This window comes from Seriola lalandi, unplaced genomic scaffold (assembly GCF_002814215.2).
Source record: "Seriola lalandi dorsalis isolate HSWRI2012SDOR001 ecotype SW California unplaced genomic scaffold, Sedor1 jcf7180002054735, whole genome shotgun sequence".
Classification (NCBI taxonomy): domain Eukaryota; kingdom Metazoa; phylum Chordata; class Actinopteri; order Carangiformes; family Carangidae; genus Seriola; species Seriola lalandi.
Genome location: NW_019525288.1, coordinates 1,423,174 through 1,439,350, shown reverse-complemented (window position 1 = coordinate 1,439,350; position 16,177 = coordinate 1,423,174). Strand labels below are relative to the sequence as shown.

Genomic DNA, 16,177 nt, shown 5'->3' with positions numbered 1-16,177 from the left:
TTTGGTCTATGGCAATGGGGAAGTGAGGATACAGAATCAAGCCCTCGTTTCTCCAGAAAGTGGCACAGAGAAGTTCACTCATGCATTTCAGTCATACAGGTAATGGTAGAATTTGATAACTCACTTTGCCGATTTGAATCGTTTCATTCAGCCCAATTCAAAGATTCACAGTCACTGACTTTCCAAATACGTGATCACATCTCCTTCATAACGCTGTTAGGCTTGGTGCTGTAGTAAGCTTAGATTGTTGCTGGTTCAACCTGTTCCATTCAATTTAGTACAAAACTAGGCCAAACACTATTTGTAAGGTTGATAGCTCTTCAGCAAACCATTTGCAACAGAGGTGGCTTTTGTGTTCTGTGTTTTCAGGTTTAATAGAATAAAGGCTTCCTTCTTATTTTTATATTGATTGCACGTTTCTAAATTTCTTTGATTTTTTTTTGCAAATGGAGCCAGAGTAAGATTGCATTCCACGTTTGTCCAGGGTATAATGAAGACCTAAAAACTGTGAGAAAAATACTGTATGTAATTACGCTATGTTGAGGAAAGGGTTCTGAAATATGCTGAGATGAGCTTATTTCCAGATTGTCTGGACTTTCTTAAATGCATTATAAGGACTTCATTACTGATTACAATAATAACATCCAAGCATGCATGTGTTTACCTGCTGATTCAGTTATTTCTAGAGGCCTAACAGTGGATGCATTAGAAAGAAAAGTTGGCCCTCTGACGCTGTGTATGTTGGGGGCTGGTGTTAAAGATTTGTTTGTACATGAAACGAACACCTCCATTGGTGACTGCTCGCACAGCTACTCTACTACTACTGTTAGTGGTGAGCTAACTTCTAATTCGCTTGCAAGCTGAGAAAAGGCTAGCACCAGTCAGATACTATAGCTCTATGAGCTAGTTTTTTTGTCACTTAGCATAGTCAGTTAGCTTGGATTGCTACTGGGACAATTATTTCTCATAATTTATTCCAGAGCTGTATTTATACATCTGACCTGTCTGCAAACCATGCCTTGTTTTTGGAGCAATTTATAATTCTTTAGGGAAAAATAAATAAAAATAAATAAATGAATAAAAGTGGATTGTGCAGCAAAGCTAATAAGCAATGATAGCGCCCTCTGTTTTGACTCTCCATTCCTGTGAAAAACTATTTTACTTAGCCCTCATAAATGAATTTGCTTTTCAGGGCGGCTTTATTGAAATGAACTGACTTTAATGCAAAATGTCTACTTGTTACAAGTGCTGGTGTGGCCGGGCCTTTAAAGTTATACAGAGCATAAAAAAGGTTTTACATGATTGAAAAAAGGCAAAAAAAAAAAAAACTGATTATAAATAGCAGTGTGCGCAAAAGGCTGATCTTTAAATGAGGATGTTCCACTAACAGAGTGTGTGAGTGGGTAAACCTGCAGCAACTCTATCCAACAATTTTAGTTGCTTCAGCAGTGGGTCTGTGATGTTTAACCAACGTTAACAGAAAAACAATTGTGACAGCAACTAAAATGGAGTTGAGGTACAAAATTTGGGGGCCGTATAGTCATGCAGCCACACATTTTATTTGTAGCTGAGAGATTCTCCCATCTTGTCAGCCCAAGAGGATCCACAGAGTCAGACAGAAAGAATGGGTTCTGTCACGGCAGCATTAGAGGAGTACATCACTGTTTGTCAGCGTACCTGCAGCTATTTATTCTCTCCTAATAATGTCAGTCTTGCCTCCATGCAACACTGATGCATCCTGTTGAGTTGTATGATGAGTTGCTATATCGATGACACTTGAGATCTTATTCGGTATTAACAGTTTATATTTCTGTGGGGGTGTTCTTGTTCTTGCGTGTGTGTGTGTGTGTGTGTGTGTGTGTATGTGTGTGAGCGAGAGAGAGAGAGAACATATGCATGTGTGTGTCAAAACTACCATATGGTGACTGAAATCAACAGACAAATCTGTCTCTCTTTGCTATAATTAGTCTCATCTCGTGAGAGTTTGGAGAACTTACTGGAGTCCTGGAAGTAAATGTCATTTCCATTGTAGGCGTTCTTTAGCTTATTGGTCATGACACGTAGAGCCATGATCTGCTGCCGGATCAGTGTGTCAGGCCTGGTGATATCCACATCCACCTCTGGGTTGGTCACTTGGTTGGTTAGACCCTCCTTCACCACTTCAGGGAAATATCTGCACAGGTCACACACCAAAGACCTTGATCTAGCATCTAATGTTTCCATGTAGTATTATTACTACTATTGTTATTGTTATTGCAATATTCTCTAGATTTACTACAAAACGCTTGGTTGACAAATCACATGCTTTCATATATAACATTGAAAGAGTGGCTGTATATATATTTTTTTCGTCTCTATACCGGTCATAAAGAGATCGCGTTGAGATAGAGGACAAAATTCATAGGCCTCAATCCGTGCAAAAATGTATTGCAAAGTTTAGCCAAAGCTAAAATGCTGAAGGTAATGTGAGGCTTCAACCATCTACATTCGCCAAATCAAATGGGAACCCGTCCCTTGAGATGATGATAATAAAAAAAAAAGTGAAAATCAAATATAACGCACCAAAGAATATTTTTCAAGTCCATGCTAGATTTCTCTGTAGTTTACCATCCAATAACTGCCTGAAATAAAAGTAGTACAGTCTCTAATGAGCATCAATGAGACTGAATCAGAGGCAATCAACTGTATGGACGCTGAGCTTATCACACCGCAAACATTGCAAACATCTTCAATACACATTTAAAACAAAAAATAACTGCAAACCCCCCCCACCAAATTTGCAGTGTTTCTTTTAAAACGCATCATATATATATATATATAGTCAAAGCGGTGAACAAGTCCCCTTCATTTACTTGTGTTGTGTTTACTTGGATTTGTTTTCTTAAATTGCCGTGTGTTGAGAGCTCTCTGCCAAACCAAAGCAATCTAATCAAATTACACACGTTGCAGAGCTGATAGAGTTGTTGTTATTTGCCAGTGTGGTTGCTGTGTCAGCCTCTTGTGCAGCCATTGTGTCCATCTCTTTCAAGTGTGTTTGACCAGGAAGTTGCTTCCCTGCTTTCTCCGCAGGACCGCACATTAATAATCTCTTTTGGAACATGTTTGAATATCTCATTATCTTGTGTGACAAGGTGAGAACCCAAAAGTAAACCAACTGAAATCAGACAGAATTATAATGGCTACTCTTCCTCATCATGGCTGCTAAAATCTGACAAAACATAAGTGTGTAAAGGCTAAATAGTCTATTTCATGTTGGGAATAATTAATTGCTGCAGTGATTGCAGTCTTGTTTCTGTTTATACATGTGTACATGTGTCTCGAGTCACCATTTAACCATTAAGATTGTATTTAATCTAATTAGTTTTACAAAATATGTAGTGTGGGTAGTTTGTGTTTAAGTAAGAGGAGAATCCAGTGATTTAACACAGTCCTCCCATGGTCTGATTGTTACTGATGCTTTATTATCTCTGGGAAATCAATTTACCTACCAGATTTAGAATGATGCTTAAAAAAGGTACTGGCACAAACAAGTGAATTAACATGTCTTTTATTGCACCATCTGGTGATTTTGCTACTTGGAGAGGGCCACAGTGATGGGGTGATATATTTTCTTTGCCAATGTCTCTGGTTCACTGTCAGGGAAAACAATTTACTGTCCAATCTACTGTACGGCTCAGCAATACTCTACACACTGCGGTGGTGATAAGAGGTGTTGGAAACTCCACAGCCCCCTGGGTATTAGAGCCTCAGAGCTTATATAGAAGTTCTCCATATAAGCACTAACCATTGTACTTACAGAGAGAGTGTTAATCTGGGAACACAGTGTGGTTATTTTAATCCCTGGCAGGCAAAATGTGATAACTGTGGAGCGGGGAGACTTTGCTGTGGTAAGAAAGAGTTGCAGAAGTCCTCACCTGCCCTTCGCGTGGCTGTTCCAGCACTGCTCGTCGTCAGACTCTGTGAGCTTGCCCTTGGCACAGATGTCGTCTGGCAGGTTGGACCAGAACCTCCTGGACTCCTTCAGCTTCTCTTTGATGTCAATCACCTGCCGTGGGACAAAACAGAAGACAGACATGTATTAGGTTGGTCATTTTGCATTTTAATGGCTGAGAAGTGAATCAACTGCCAAGTTGTTGCTCTTTGTAACACTGAGATACACACAACCTATGTAGTTCTCAGAATGTATATTACATTGATTCCAAAAAACTTAATTGGGAATATACAATCAATTAAAAAATACCTGAGACAGTTTTCGTTTCAGTTAAGAAATATTTTATATATGTATATATATATATATATATAGATTAAAACAGGAAAAATGTCAGTGAAAGAAGCTGTAGAAACCTAAAAACAAACATGAATACAACAGATTCACATAGTTCCATCTCGAATAAGGACTAAGACACACACTGCACCTCCCCTTCTGTTCTTGTGGTCCAGCAGGAGAGAAGTAGGCTACTGGTGGACTGCCTGGAGTTCTTTTCCTTTCCATTTCACTTCTTCTCCACTTCCACCCATATTGTGTTCATCTCTGATTCATACAAGACAGACTTGGGGTTTTGAATTTGATATTTGGCATGAGCCGTCACCCCCGACTGACTCCATCTGGACTCAGCAAGAAGTTTGACCGGGTGACCAGCAAACAGGCAAAAAAAACATGAGGAGCGGAGGTTTGAACAAGACCGTCTACCTCCCTCCCTCTCTTGGTCTCCCTCTCTCTCTAATTATAAACATGAAAAACTAGTTTTTACCAGCCGCGAAAGTGTGGCTTGCCTTTTGAGTCTGTGTGTGAGAACTTCTGTCTTTGTGAGGACCAGTTTTAGAGTTTAACTGCCAAACCAATTTGTTTCTTACTTACCCCCTGTAAAACTACAGAATAAACTTGAATGCATTTTTGACATTTTAGCAAAGTGAGGACATTTTGGCCAGTTTTCACAACTTTAAAAGGCTGTTTGAGGGTGAAGACCTGGTTTTAAGGTGACAGTTAGAATTAGGTTTAGGTTAGGGTAAGCGGCTAACAAATGTCAACAAGTGTCGTCACAAAGACAGAAGCTCAAGTATGTGTGTGTGTGTGTGTGTGTGTCATCATGGCAAAATGTACTGCTGGAGACACCTACTGCAGTGGGGGACGCTTTTGACTACTTTGGCAGGTGTTGACATGTCTATGGACAAATTTTTATCACTACAACAGCGTGACAGCCGTACAAGATACAGTCAGGAAACTTAACAGGTGAGTAGTTGAGATCAAAATGAAGGCCGAGTTCAAAGATGAGTACATGAGTACTGGGGAGTCTTGCGATGATGTAGTAATGATTGTTGAGTACTCATGGGTTGAAATGTCAATATGATGACAGGCATCACAGCTGGTGTGATGGTCGTTGTCAGACAAGACAAGATAGTCTCTATGTGTTGAGACAAAGTCAGTAACAATTGCAAATGCAATATATGATTAACTTGAGAGCATGAGATCACACCAGCCATGACGCCCATGTTGACATTTCGACCCATGACTACTGAGTAGACATTACTACATTAGTTTTTGTTGAGTTCACAAACAAGATATATGTTAATTAGTGCACTTTAACATTGCTAATTTCTTTTCTCTTTTTATCTTAGAAGAAAGCTAGGCTAACTGTTTTCTATTGTTTCTGTATGTTAGGCTAAGCTAACTGGTTGTAGCTTCATGCTCACTGTGTGGCACCAATTCTGATATCTACCTCTCAGCAAGGAAGCAAATGAGCATATTTCCTAAAATGTGGAACAATTCCTTTAAAAAAAAAAAATTTTTTTTAGGATAATGCATGAATATGTATACGGACATGGACGAGTACATGATCCCTCACCGGCTTCCCCTTCTGAACATGGACAATTGTGTTTGCTGGAAGTACCCTGATCTAAGTTGGAGGGTTTGCCACTGGACCTCCTATAAAACTACAGAAAAAACTTGAATGCATTTTTGTCATTGATAGATTACAAAATTCCAAAAACTGGACGAAATGTTCAAATATGCATGTGCTCGGCTACATGATGTTTACAGTGAGTGAGAATAAGAACAAAAGCTCAAAACAAACACATCCATAGGTATTATAGCCTGCATCCATAAAACGGAATGAAGCCACAAACTGAGCCCTGTATTACACAGGTGACGTATTCATTGTGAGAGCGCACACGTGCATATGTGTGTGTGTGTGTGTGTGTGTTAAAATATATTTTGGCAAGAAAGAACATTGTTTATGAGTCACGACCTTCTCTGTGAAATTCTATTGCTTTCAACAGCATCACATTTTTTTGGTAAATTGTTTTGGACTTGAACCAATTTCAGTCGCTGAATTCTTCAAGGCTCTGAAAAGCATAGACTGCAAAATATCTGCCTTTTACAATTTATACCCATATATTTCAAAAACAACATCTGATTGAATGCAAAGCCCAAAGCCTCTATTCTTAATCCCAGTAGTATTTCAGCTGAGTTGCCAAAGTATATAAATATGTACATATTTTACTTCAACTTCAGAGAAGAGCCCTATGATATTTATAATGACTGCTCCGTTAGGAAGTTACCTGCCCTGGCTGAAGTCTTTGAACCATACAGTTGAAGCTGAGTTTTTTCAGGGGAGCTGGTATCAGTGAGCTGAGACTTGGTTGCGATTGGTCAGTCAGCCCTATCCTGGAACATGCATCCAGTACGCTCTCATGTGGCACCCCAATTGACAGGCACACACAGAGGGTCGGTAAAGAGACTGACAGGGCTGGTAAAAACATTATGGATTTTTTGACAGTCCACTGGCCCACCCATGCGCCGGTCCACTGGGACTTGTCCTGGTATTCCCGATGGCGTTACAGATAAAAACTTCAGCAAAAACTATAATACTTAAAAGACCTTTAATCTGGACTGTTCTGTTAAACTGTTATTTCCAAAGACAATAATGAAATTTGATGCTTCACTTTTAAGCTAACATGAAAGACAAGTCTGAATCAGTGCTATTAAGCTCACATGTCAACAGAACCATGACCACTAAGCATACTCCACCTGCTGAAATCTGTGTGATAAAGTTAAAACTTCCAAGACTAAGCTAGCAAATGGATCTTGAGTTAATGTTTGACACTTAAAATTAGTGACACACTCAAAAAACACTAACTCTGTCAATGACACTATGAACTCTAGAAAAGAACTCAGATTACAGCAGAATTTTACATCAGAGTTTGCTGCAAAAAATTGTCACAGTCGACTTAACATCTTTGAATAGATGTGTGTTAAACGGCTGCTATTCCTCTGTACTTCATAGTATAATATAGTCAGTTACCTTTCCGGCAGTGACTTAATCTGTCACATTAATAATCTATTTACACATTCTCCTTTAATAATTTGTACGTTTTGCTAGATGTACTGCATATTTCAAACAGTAGAGGGATTATAAATGTAGTAATCTACGCCCCCTTGCAGATCAGGTTTAATACATTTTTCACCAGTGGTAACTGTTCTGCACATAGTTTTACATATGCAGTCTCTTAGCAAATCAGCAAAATGTATTTATGCTAAGGATTATAAATCAGTTTTTCTCAGAGATAACTGTGTTCCCCAGGGTTGCATTTCAACCCGTTGTATATAGGAATACAATATCCACAGCCAAGACTCACTCAAATGTATTGAGAATACAGACTGCAGGCTACTGTTACAGTATTTTTTACTTTTTTTACTTTTAATAATGACATTTTGCTAAACCCCCCTTACAGTTAATGTTGTGATGCCTGTTAAGCTTTCCATTCTAGCACGTCACATAGTTTCCAATGATAACAGTGACAGATTTACCATTAAAACAGTGGATTTTTGATTTCGCACAGAAGGAAACAAAACCCGCCTCTCATTTCTAAGTGATAACCATATATTTTATTTGCTAAAATTATGAATGTTGCTAGAAGATTTTAGCATTTGTTGCAGTTAGCTAGCTCGCTTATCTACATTATCACCATGAGTTGGCTGAATGCTCCCTCTCCAGCTCACCTGTTAATGTTTCCAGCCATTTTGTTTGAAAAGCAGGAGTCCTAAATATACATGCACGATGATGATGGCTACATACGTGACAGAGCTAAAAGATCAAGGCTAAAGCTGCATGTACCAGGCAGAGAGGGAATCCTCTCCAGTCAATCATCCAAGTGAAAAATAAAGAGCAGCATTTTTGTGGTACTGTAAGAAAGTCAGCCATAGTCTTCCAGTACAAAAATATAGACAGACGACAATACTTCAAGCAACACAGAGGTTTGATTTTAAATATATTGTTTGTAATTTAAACCATACTTTTTATAAGAGGAGTTTCAAGATGAGGACTAACTTCTGCTAAAGCTTGCCACTCCACTATCTCTGCCACTAGCTCATGAGTTTGGGCTGAGTTGTTGGAATGTTAAACAAACAGAGCTGCTAACATTACACTGAACTCTGATGTATTGCAGTGGTAGAAAAGTTAGCTGTCAGTCACGGGTGCACTGTGTATCTTGGAGACAGTGTGCTTTGTTGCTGGCAGTCAGTCGAGAGACTGACTGCGTTGCTGTTTGAGGCTGGTGGAGAGTCAGGTGAGAGAGAGCAGGAGCTATCAAGTTAGCTCTACCAAGCCTGAGGATAATAACCCAGTGAGCAGCAGCATTTCTTTATCTTGGCTTTGGCAACATGCCACAGGAGCCTGTGGTTCATTCAATAAAGTTATAGCTGAATGGAGTAAACACCTCATACTGCACACATCTGCATGTGCCAGCTGCTGTTCTGAAAATTATCTCTCAATGAGATTTAAAAATCAATTTAGAGAGAGGTAGATATTAGAGTGGTAAACCTTGGGGTTATCTATTTAAAACACTTCACAGGACCACTCACCCATTCCCCTAAACCATATCCCACCTCCCTGGCTTCCTGGACTCTGAATCATGCGACAAACTTATTCTGAAATTGTTTAATTGGATTTACATATTTTGTTCCATTCATCTCTCCATACCCATTTCTTTGACATATTTTATTGGACTTCTTATACTGGATTTGCTACATTAGTAATGGATCTGCTATAATCCTGTTGTAGAATTATAATCCCATTGCTGTATGTTACATTTTTACTAATTGTTACAACTTTCTGTTCATGTTTTGTGGTTGCTACTTTCCGACCTACAGCTCTTACTGAGATATTCCTTTAAATTTCTCCTCCAGAGGTTTTTTTCCCTTCATGTCCTCAGGTAATTGCAGAATTCTTTTCTTGCTTTAATAGAGGGTTAATGCTGGGTCAGGAACTGTTGCTGCTGTGAGCCTGGAAAGCAGATTGTGGATGTGATATTGGGCGAAACAAACAAACACACTTGACTACAAATAAGTTGGGGTTATTCGGCCTTTGATGGATTAAAGCCATATAGTATGTTGGTCCCAGCCATCTTTAGCTCCATTGGATATATCTTCTGTAGCTGCAAAGCTATGGCCACTGAAAACACTTTGATTAACCAGCATGCATCTGTTTTAGTATCTAGACACCTCAAATATAGTTCCAGTTCATAGTTTAAGCACTATTCTAAAACCATTTCACACTTCCTTCATTCAGCCTGACATTGAGTTCATATTAGTAAATTTAATGTTGGGAGCTTGGCATTTCTGGCAAAAAAAATAACTAAAAATAACTATTCTGAAAAACACAGTGTTTATTTTTCCTTGACCCTCCAGTTAAATTCAAAGCTCTTGTTACTCATTTTAAAGTGCATGTGGACACCAGTAATGGCCAAAAAAAGAACACTCATTTATAAGTCACCAAGTGAACGCACATGTACACACACATACACAACCCTCATCATGTCCTAGTTACACTGGGGATTTGAGGGAGTGCATACAGTGAAGCCTCGGGTCTTAACAGGACATGAAAGGGCCTGTACCAACAGGACGCCACTGCAGGAGACTACCCTCACATTTGATGTGGTAATCCTGTCACCAAAGCCGGTTAGGTTTAACACACGCTGGTGTAGCTCATGATGGCCCACAGCACCCTGGCTTGACAAAAAATATGGATCAGATCAGAACGTTGGTGGTTATTTTACTTACACTTTAAAATTTAAACACGGTAATGTGATATTGATATTGTGATAATGATATGGTCCATTTTGACAATCGAAGGTCTGCAAACAGGAAACACATGAACCGGAAGCCGGAAGGAAGGACAGCTCATACATAAGCAAATAAATAAATAAATCCATTTATGATTAATTTTTGTTAATTGATACCCATTAAAGTCCATGTGTATAACATATATACAGTCTACATAAACAGTGTCAAGAGTTCAGTATGAGCACAAGCTACAGCAGTAAACAAACACTTGTTCATAAATAAATGCAAACATAGACATATAAATACACACACACACACACACACACACACACACACACACACACACACACACACACACACACACACACACACACACACTAAGGGTGCTAAGGGTGAATTGTGAAGACTTAAGGCTAACCATGAGCCTTTACACGAGCGCCCAGGGCAGTGAGTCTGACTCCAGTTTGAATAGTTCTCCTCGTCTCACTGGAAGCCCAGAGTTCACTGCTGCACTGCTTTACAGAAACCTCTAAATAACTGATCATAACAAGTACAGGTTCTTTGGTAAAAATTGAGAACAGTGATGGTTTTCCTTCAGACACATTATATATGAGTTTATTTTTACACTTATTATATATTGCAATCATTGCATAAGTCACAGCCTTATATGCTTAGAATAAAAATGTGCACCAGCATACATTATCACTTCTCCACAGTTATGAGAAGTAAATGCGCTGATGAACTACAACACATTTATGAAGCTGTGTCACATGCTGAAGTGAATCAGACAGCAGCCTGTGTTTAGTAACCCGACACAATGTTGTTTGTTATCGAATTAGGCTAAGAAGTTTTATCCAAACACAATAATTACACCCTTATGTAAGAAGTGAGTTAATTGCAAGATAATGTACTTTACCTAAAAAGGCAGCTGATTAGCCACCGAGAAAAGGTTCCTATGGCTACGTTCACTGGCATAGAGAAGAAGGATGATGACGATAACACTGAACTCTAATTCTTTCAGCATACATATTGCATGTGAGTGTTGTACTCAGATAAAAAAATCTGAAACTACCTTTCAACAATTTTCTGTTGAAGCTACTGCCCATACTGAAAATGTTATTTGGGTGATGACTCACTCAGGGTGATCTGAGCTAAAACTACACTCATTCAAAATCTCCTCAAAACCTACAGGTTCAGGTTCAGCCAAACAAGAACAAAACAAGCCCTATCAATTGGTTCAGTTCTATAGTCCCTCCTTTACTTTGTATACTGCCGGTGTCAAGTGCTTGTTTATTTATCAGAGCATGTAGGGCACCCTCCAGCAATGCGATGTCAATGTAGGTCCAGTCATTTTAATTAGGACTTTCACAGGTCATATCCACCTGCTTCCCTTCCAACTAACAGCCATTAAGTTGACTCTACATAACACTGATGTAACCTTATTAAGCATGGAGACAGTTCTGCAAATTGGACGGACCTGATTTAAGCCCGGATTCTCATTATAATCTTTTTCTCTTTCGTTTTGTTAGGCTTTTCTCCTGGCATATCACAAGCGTTTACGTGCAAATGCTTATCAGTGTTATAACTATGCTCTCATGCTTCCTGTCTATCTTCACACTGCCTGGTTGTCACTGTAAAGAGATGTACCACAGAGGGAAGGATTAAACATTTTGACTGGCCCCTTGCTTACGTCTCTGTAAACAACAGTGATGCTCTGCCCTAGAACGCACATGGCCCATTAAAAAAGCCTATCTTAATCGATTTCACAAAAACAATGCGATCCGCTGTGACTCACTGTGTTTGAGAAGAAAGCATTAATCGCACAGCACAGCGCTGCGCAGCGCAGCACAGCACAGCACAGCACACACCACCGGCTTGTCAGTCCTGTCAAGTGACTCATACAACCACCGCTTTTGGGGAAGAATGAATAATAATGAAAAAGAAAAAGGAAAGAACAACATTTTAAAAACAAAAACACAAGCATGAACAGTTGATGGCTATTTACAATTTTGATTTAATAAAGCAGAATTTTTTATAGAAGAGGTTACTGGGGCACAACTCTACCTTCACTCCGCAGTCTATGAGCTCTAACAGATCAAGTCCAGTGCTCCCTGATCTGAGTCTAAGCAGTGGAAGATCCATACAGACATTGCAAGCTAATCTCCAGGTGCGTTCAGGTTGATTTAAAAGCCGAGAATTAACTGAATTCAAATCGATAAAGATTTTCAGAGGAAGCCAGTGTCGGAGGGCCAAAATGAAGATAATGTGTCTCCTCACTCTTTACTCAGTGAGGAGCATGGCTGCAGCTTTTTGAGCTGTAGCGGCAGTGTGTAATGCTCCAAGCCAATAGCAATAATCAAGTGCGAGTGCAATGAAGCCGCATTGTTTCCTGTACACTTTAAGGTCAAAATAACACATTTCAACACATTTTCCTCAATCAGCTGCTATTCTTGCTACAGTGTTCAGGTCATACATGGGCACCCAGTTTTCTGCCAAAGTTAGGACAGTTTGGGATATTTCACATGATAAATTTCCGTATTAGTTGTTGTTGTTGTCTGGGCTCCTCTCACTGGTTTGCTGTGGCTCAGTTAGAAAAAAGGCAATGCCACATGTACCATCACAATTTAGCAAGAGAATTGAATTCAAATATGAATTTTAAGTATTCATAGTTAAGAGTAACTTCATGACTTAATTTACAACTGACTTCCAGTTTATGGGCTTAGGTTATGAGCAATTGCAAATCATTTGTGCAAACACCACCCACATATGTTTATTCAGCCTAATTAAGAATGTATTTAATAAGTTTAATGTAACCATTATTTCTAATAAGGAGGAGACTGTTCAATTATTTTCTGACTGATAGGGATATTGCCACTTAGAACATGCTAATTTGTGCACACTCCTCTGGCAAAGCCTCACAATAGCAGGGGAACCAATGGCAATGTTGTATCCATGAACTCCAACATGGGCATCACTAGCTAATGGCTAAAGTATGTGGTATGTGGATACGGGAAGATGCTAGCTTTTAACATCCCTTTGTTTTGTGGACTAAGTTGAAGGCTGTTAATTAAAAAAAAAAAAAAAATCTGTGGTCCAAGCATAGATTAATGTCAGTGACGACACCACATGTACACAACAGCTGTGTGAAGGTTCAGTAACCCTCAGTGTGCAATACGCACACCGACTGCACAACTGTTCTGTAGGAAAAATTTATCTTTAGGAGTTTAGACAGACATTTCCAACGAGCACTAATGCCCTGCTTGCATTGTAGTGTTTTTGTTTTTTAAGAGAAAGGGAACTCCATGTTTGTATCTGAGAAGGAACATAGATTTTATCTACCGGGATATAATATTTCTGACTGTGGAATCTCTGATAATCAGAGCTGATGGCTGGGTTGAAGTAGATGCTTTGCACACAGGGGTAGAGCTGTCAAACTGGCTCATTCAATGACAAACACAGAGGGTCAAGGTAATATCTGCACAGAGCGCGGCTCCAGAGTGTGACCAAAAATCTGTCAAGTGCGACTAAACATTTTCATTGGTCGCACCGGTGCATGTGACCTTTAGCAGCTCTGTCTTCACGCTGAATGTGGGGGTGGGGGTAAGTCATGTCTATATGTGTGAAACTGCACCCTGTGCTCCACCTCGAGCGACATCACAACCATAAAACATACTGGTAATTCAAAATGATGAGAACTGACATCATTGGCAGAGGTAACCACGCCGCCACCTGTATCATCATACCAAGTAAGATGCCTAATCCCGACCAAACATCTTCAACAGAGATGGCCTCATCTGACTCTGACTCCCCTAAACCTAATCCTAGCCGCAGAGCCAGAGTCTACAACACAGAAAAAAGACAATATGGCTTGTCCATTTTCTGTTGTTCAGATATGATAAATTGGTTAACATTGTGAAAAGCACAATGTCTTCAAGAAGGTGTGGTGGGTGTGTGGCAGTGTGGCCAGGCAGTGGCACACTGAAGCAGTGAGGAGGCAGAAATGATAATAACATTTCACACTGCTTATAATACAACATTTTTGGTGCACCTAAATGAAAAAGTTAGGCTCAACAGTGAAACCAATCTAAAAAGTTAGTCTGGACTCCTGGCACAGAGAGATATTTAAGCGCTCAGGAGCCAGCAACGCTCTGGCCAGTACACTGAGAACATCAAATATGTTTTGCAGTTAGATTTTCAGAGGGGAAGGGGGGAAGGAAAGGAGAGTCAAGCCAGGACCAAGAAAGTCCAGGAACTTCAGTACTGGCCCTTTTTGTTTCACATAAACAAGATCAGTTATCAATATCAGATGTCGCGTTGTGTACAGGAACGGCTGACGTGGGAAATATAAACTTCTGGCCACCGACTTCTTTTAAGGATGCCTGCTTTCTGGCAGGATAAGAAGGTATCAGAGGAGCAGTTTGCACAGACTTACACATGAGGTCTCCTTCAGCTGCTGCTTCAACTTTTAATGCCACAAGTAACCAAAGTGATTATAGGTGGTATAAAACAGTACTACTTCTACTGATGCCCCTCCAAGGATTTAAAGACAGGTTTATCTTCAGTGGCTGTTAATTCAAGGTAGGGAGTAACCATTTTTACAGCAAAAATCCCAGACAGTTTATTACTGCTGTAACTCGCACAGCAGGTGAACTGGTTAATGTAGTACCTCAACCCTTTTTCTGATCATGTCGACAGCTAATTTCACAATTAGTGGAGGTTCTGTGAACACGATAGTATGTCCCACACATCTGTTAATTCCATCAACAGTCAGCAGGTATAGTTAGTATGCAATTCACAGCCTGTCCCCATGACAACAGCTTTGCCCAATAACCTTTGTGATTTTTACAGCACTGTGCGTGTGCATGTGTTTGTGCATACTTGTTATCCTTGTAATTATATTTGCAATATAATCATAAAAAGGATATGCTCACATTACACTGTATGCTGTAGAATCTGTCAATAGGATCTTACAGTTTCGATGCAGACATTCAGACGTGCGGCTTCAGAGGGAGTACAGGAATGAAGAGAAGTGATGAATGCACAAAAATGACACAATCATTTCAGGCGGTTGCTTTTACAAACTGTAAATCCAAAAACTCACTTTGCTGCATCCAGTCTACACATCTGTACTATCCACAAGTGAGGATTTTGTCCTTGCTTCAATGAAAGCAGTGGAAATGTTTTTATTTATTTATTTAGCAATTTCCAAATCTAGGACACGGGATAATTTATTTCAAATTTGTTATATAGTGCTGGCCTGTGTCTGATCCAGTGTGTAAAAGGTCAGCAGTTATCAGCTGTAATCAGGCTTGTGCACATGAATAGATTAGAAACATAGAATCGTTTAAAATGTGAGCGGAGAGGCAGAGAACACGAGAACAGCCAGTATAGAAGAACTCCCACATCCACTTAGAGAAACCAACAAGAGATTTAGCACCTGCCCGTCAGACTTCTTATAGGAAAAAGTGGCCTTTTACACAAGCATCTGTGTCTGTCAGTCTTGCCATATTCTCTTATGTTCTGGCCGAACAGGCAGTTCCAAACCAGATATTGCGGTAGAGAGGTAGATTGCTCGCTTCCTCACCAATATCACCAATATGTGTTTACATACACAGCACTCATGTGCTACTGAGAGGCTTTCTGATTTAATGTGTTCCTTTTCACCTTTGCTCTATTAATATATCTTCAGTTGCATAAATCAAACTGTTCTATAACTATTCAGGGATGGGAATCGGTAAGATTTTATTGATACCAATGCCGTTACCATTCGTGCTTAAAGGTCTGATTCTTTATCAATTTCTGATCAATTTCATGTGTGGCAAAAAAGAGTAAAAAGGTTTTCATTGTCAATGCTACTGTTTTATTGTCTCTGAGTCTGAACGCAGTGAAGAAACAGAGTAGGAAAAAGGCATACATGCATAATCTCCACTACCGTTTTCATTTCGGTTTTCTTTCTAATCAAACAACAAATCTGCTAAGCCTGCCTGCGAATATTTTACTATTTCCTGTACTTCAATATCAGCTACTACCTAATTCTTTGAGGTAACTGCTTCTGTGTTCCACTGTATTATTTCTTGCTCAAAAATGAGCAATTAGTTAGGAACAGTCTGCTTTTCC

General features: G+C 39.5%; 1 protein-coding gene across 2 annotated transcripts in view; it reads right to left on the bottom strand.

Annotated features, from left to right (window-relative positions):
- LOC111668306 (glypican-6-like) overlaps window positions 1-16,177 on the bottom strand; it is a 131,477-nt gene that overhangs the window by 5,776 nt on the left and 109,524 nt on the right. For both annotated transcript variants that reach the window (XM_023424331.2, XM_023424332.2), the window contains 2 exons: window positions 3,915-4,045; window positions 1,998-2,173 (listed from right to left, as the gene is read on the bottom strand). In XM_023424331.2, coding sequence (XP_023280099.1) covers window positions 1,998-2,173; window positions 3,915-4,045 — 307 coding nt within the window. The remainder of the gene's footprint in view (window positions 1-1,997; window positions 2,174-3,914; window positions 4,046-16,177) is intronic.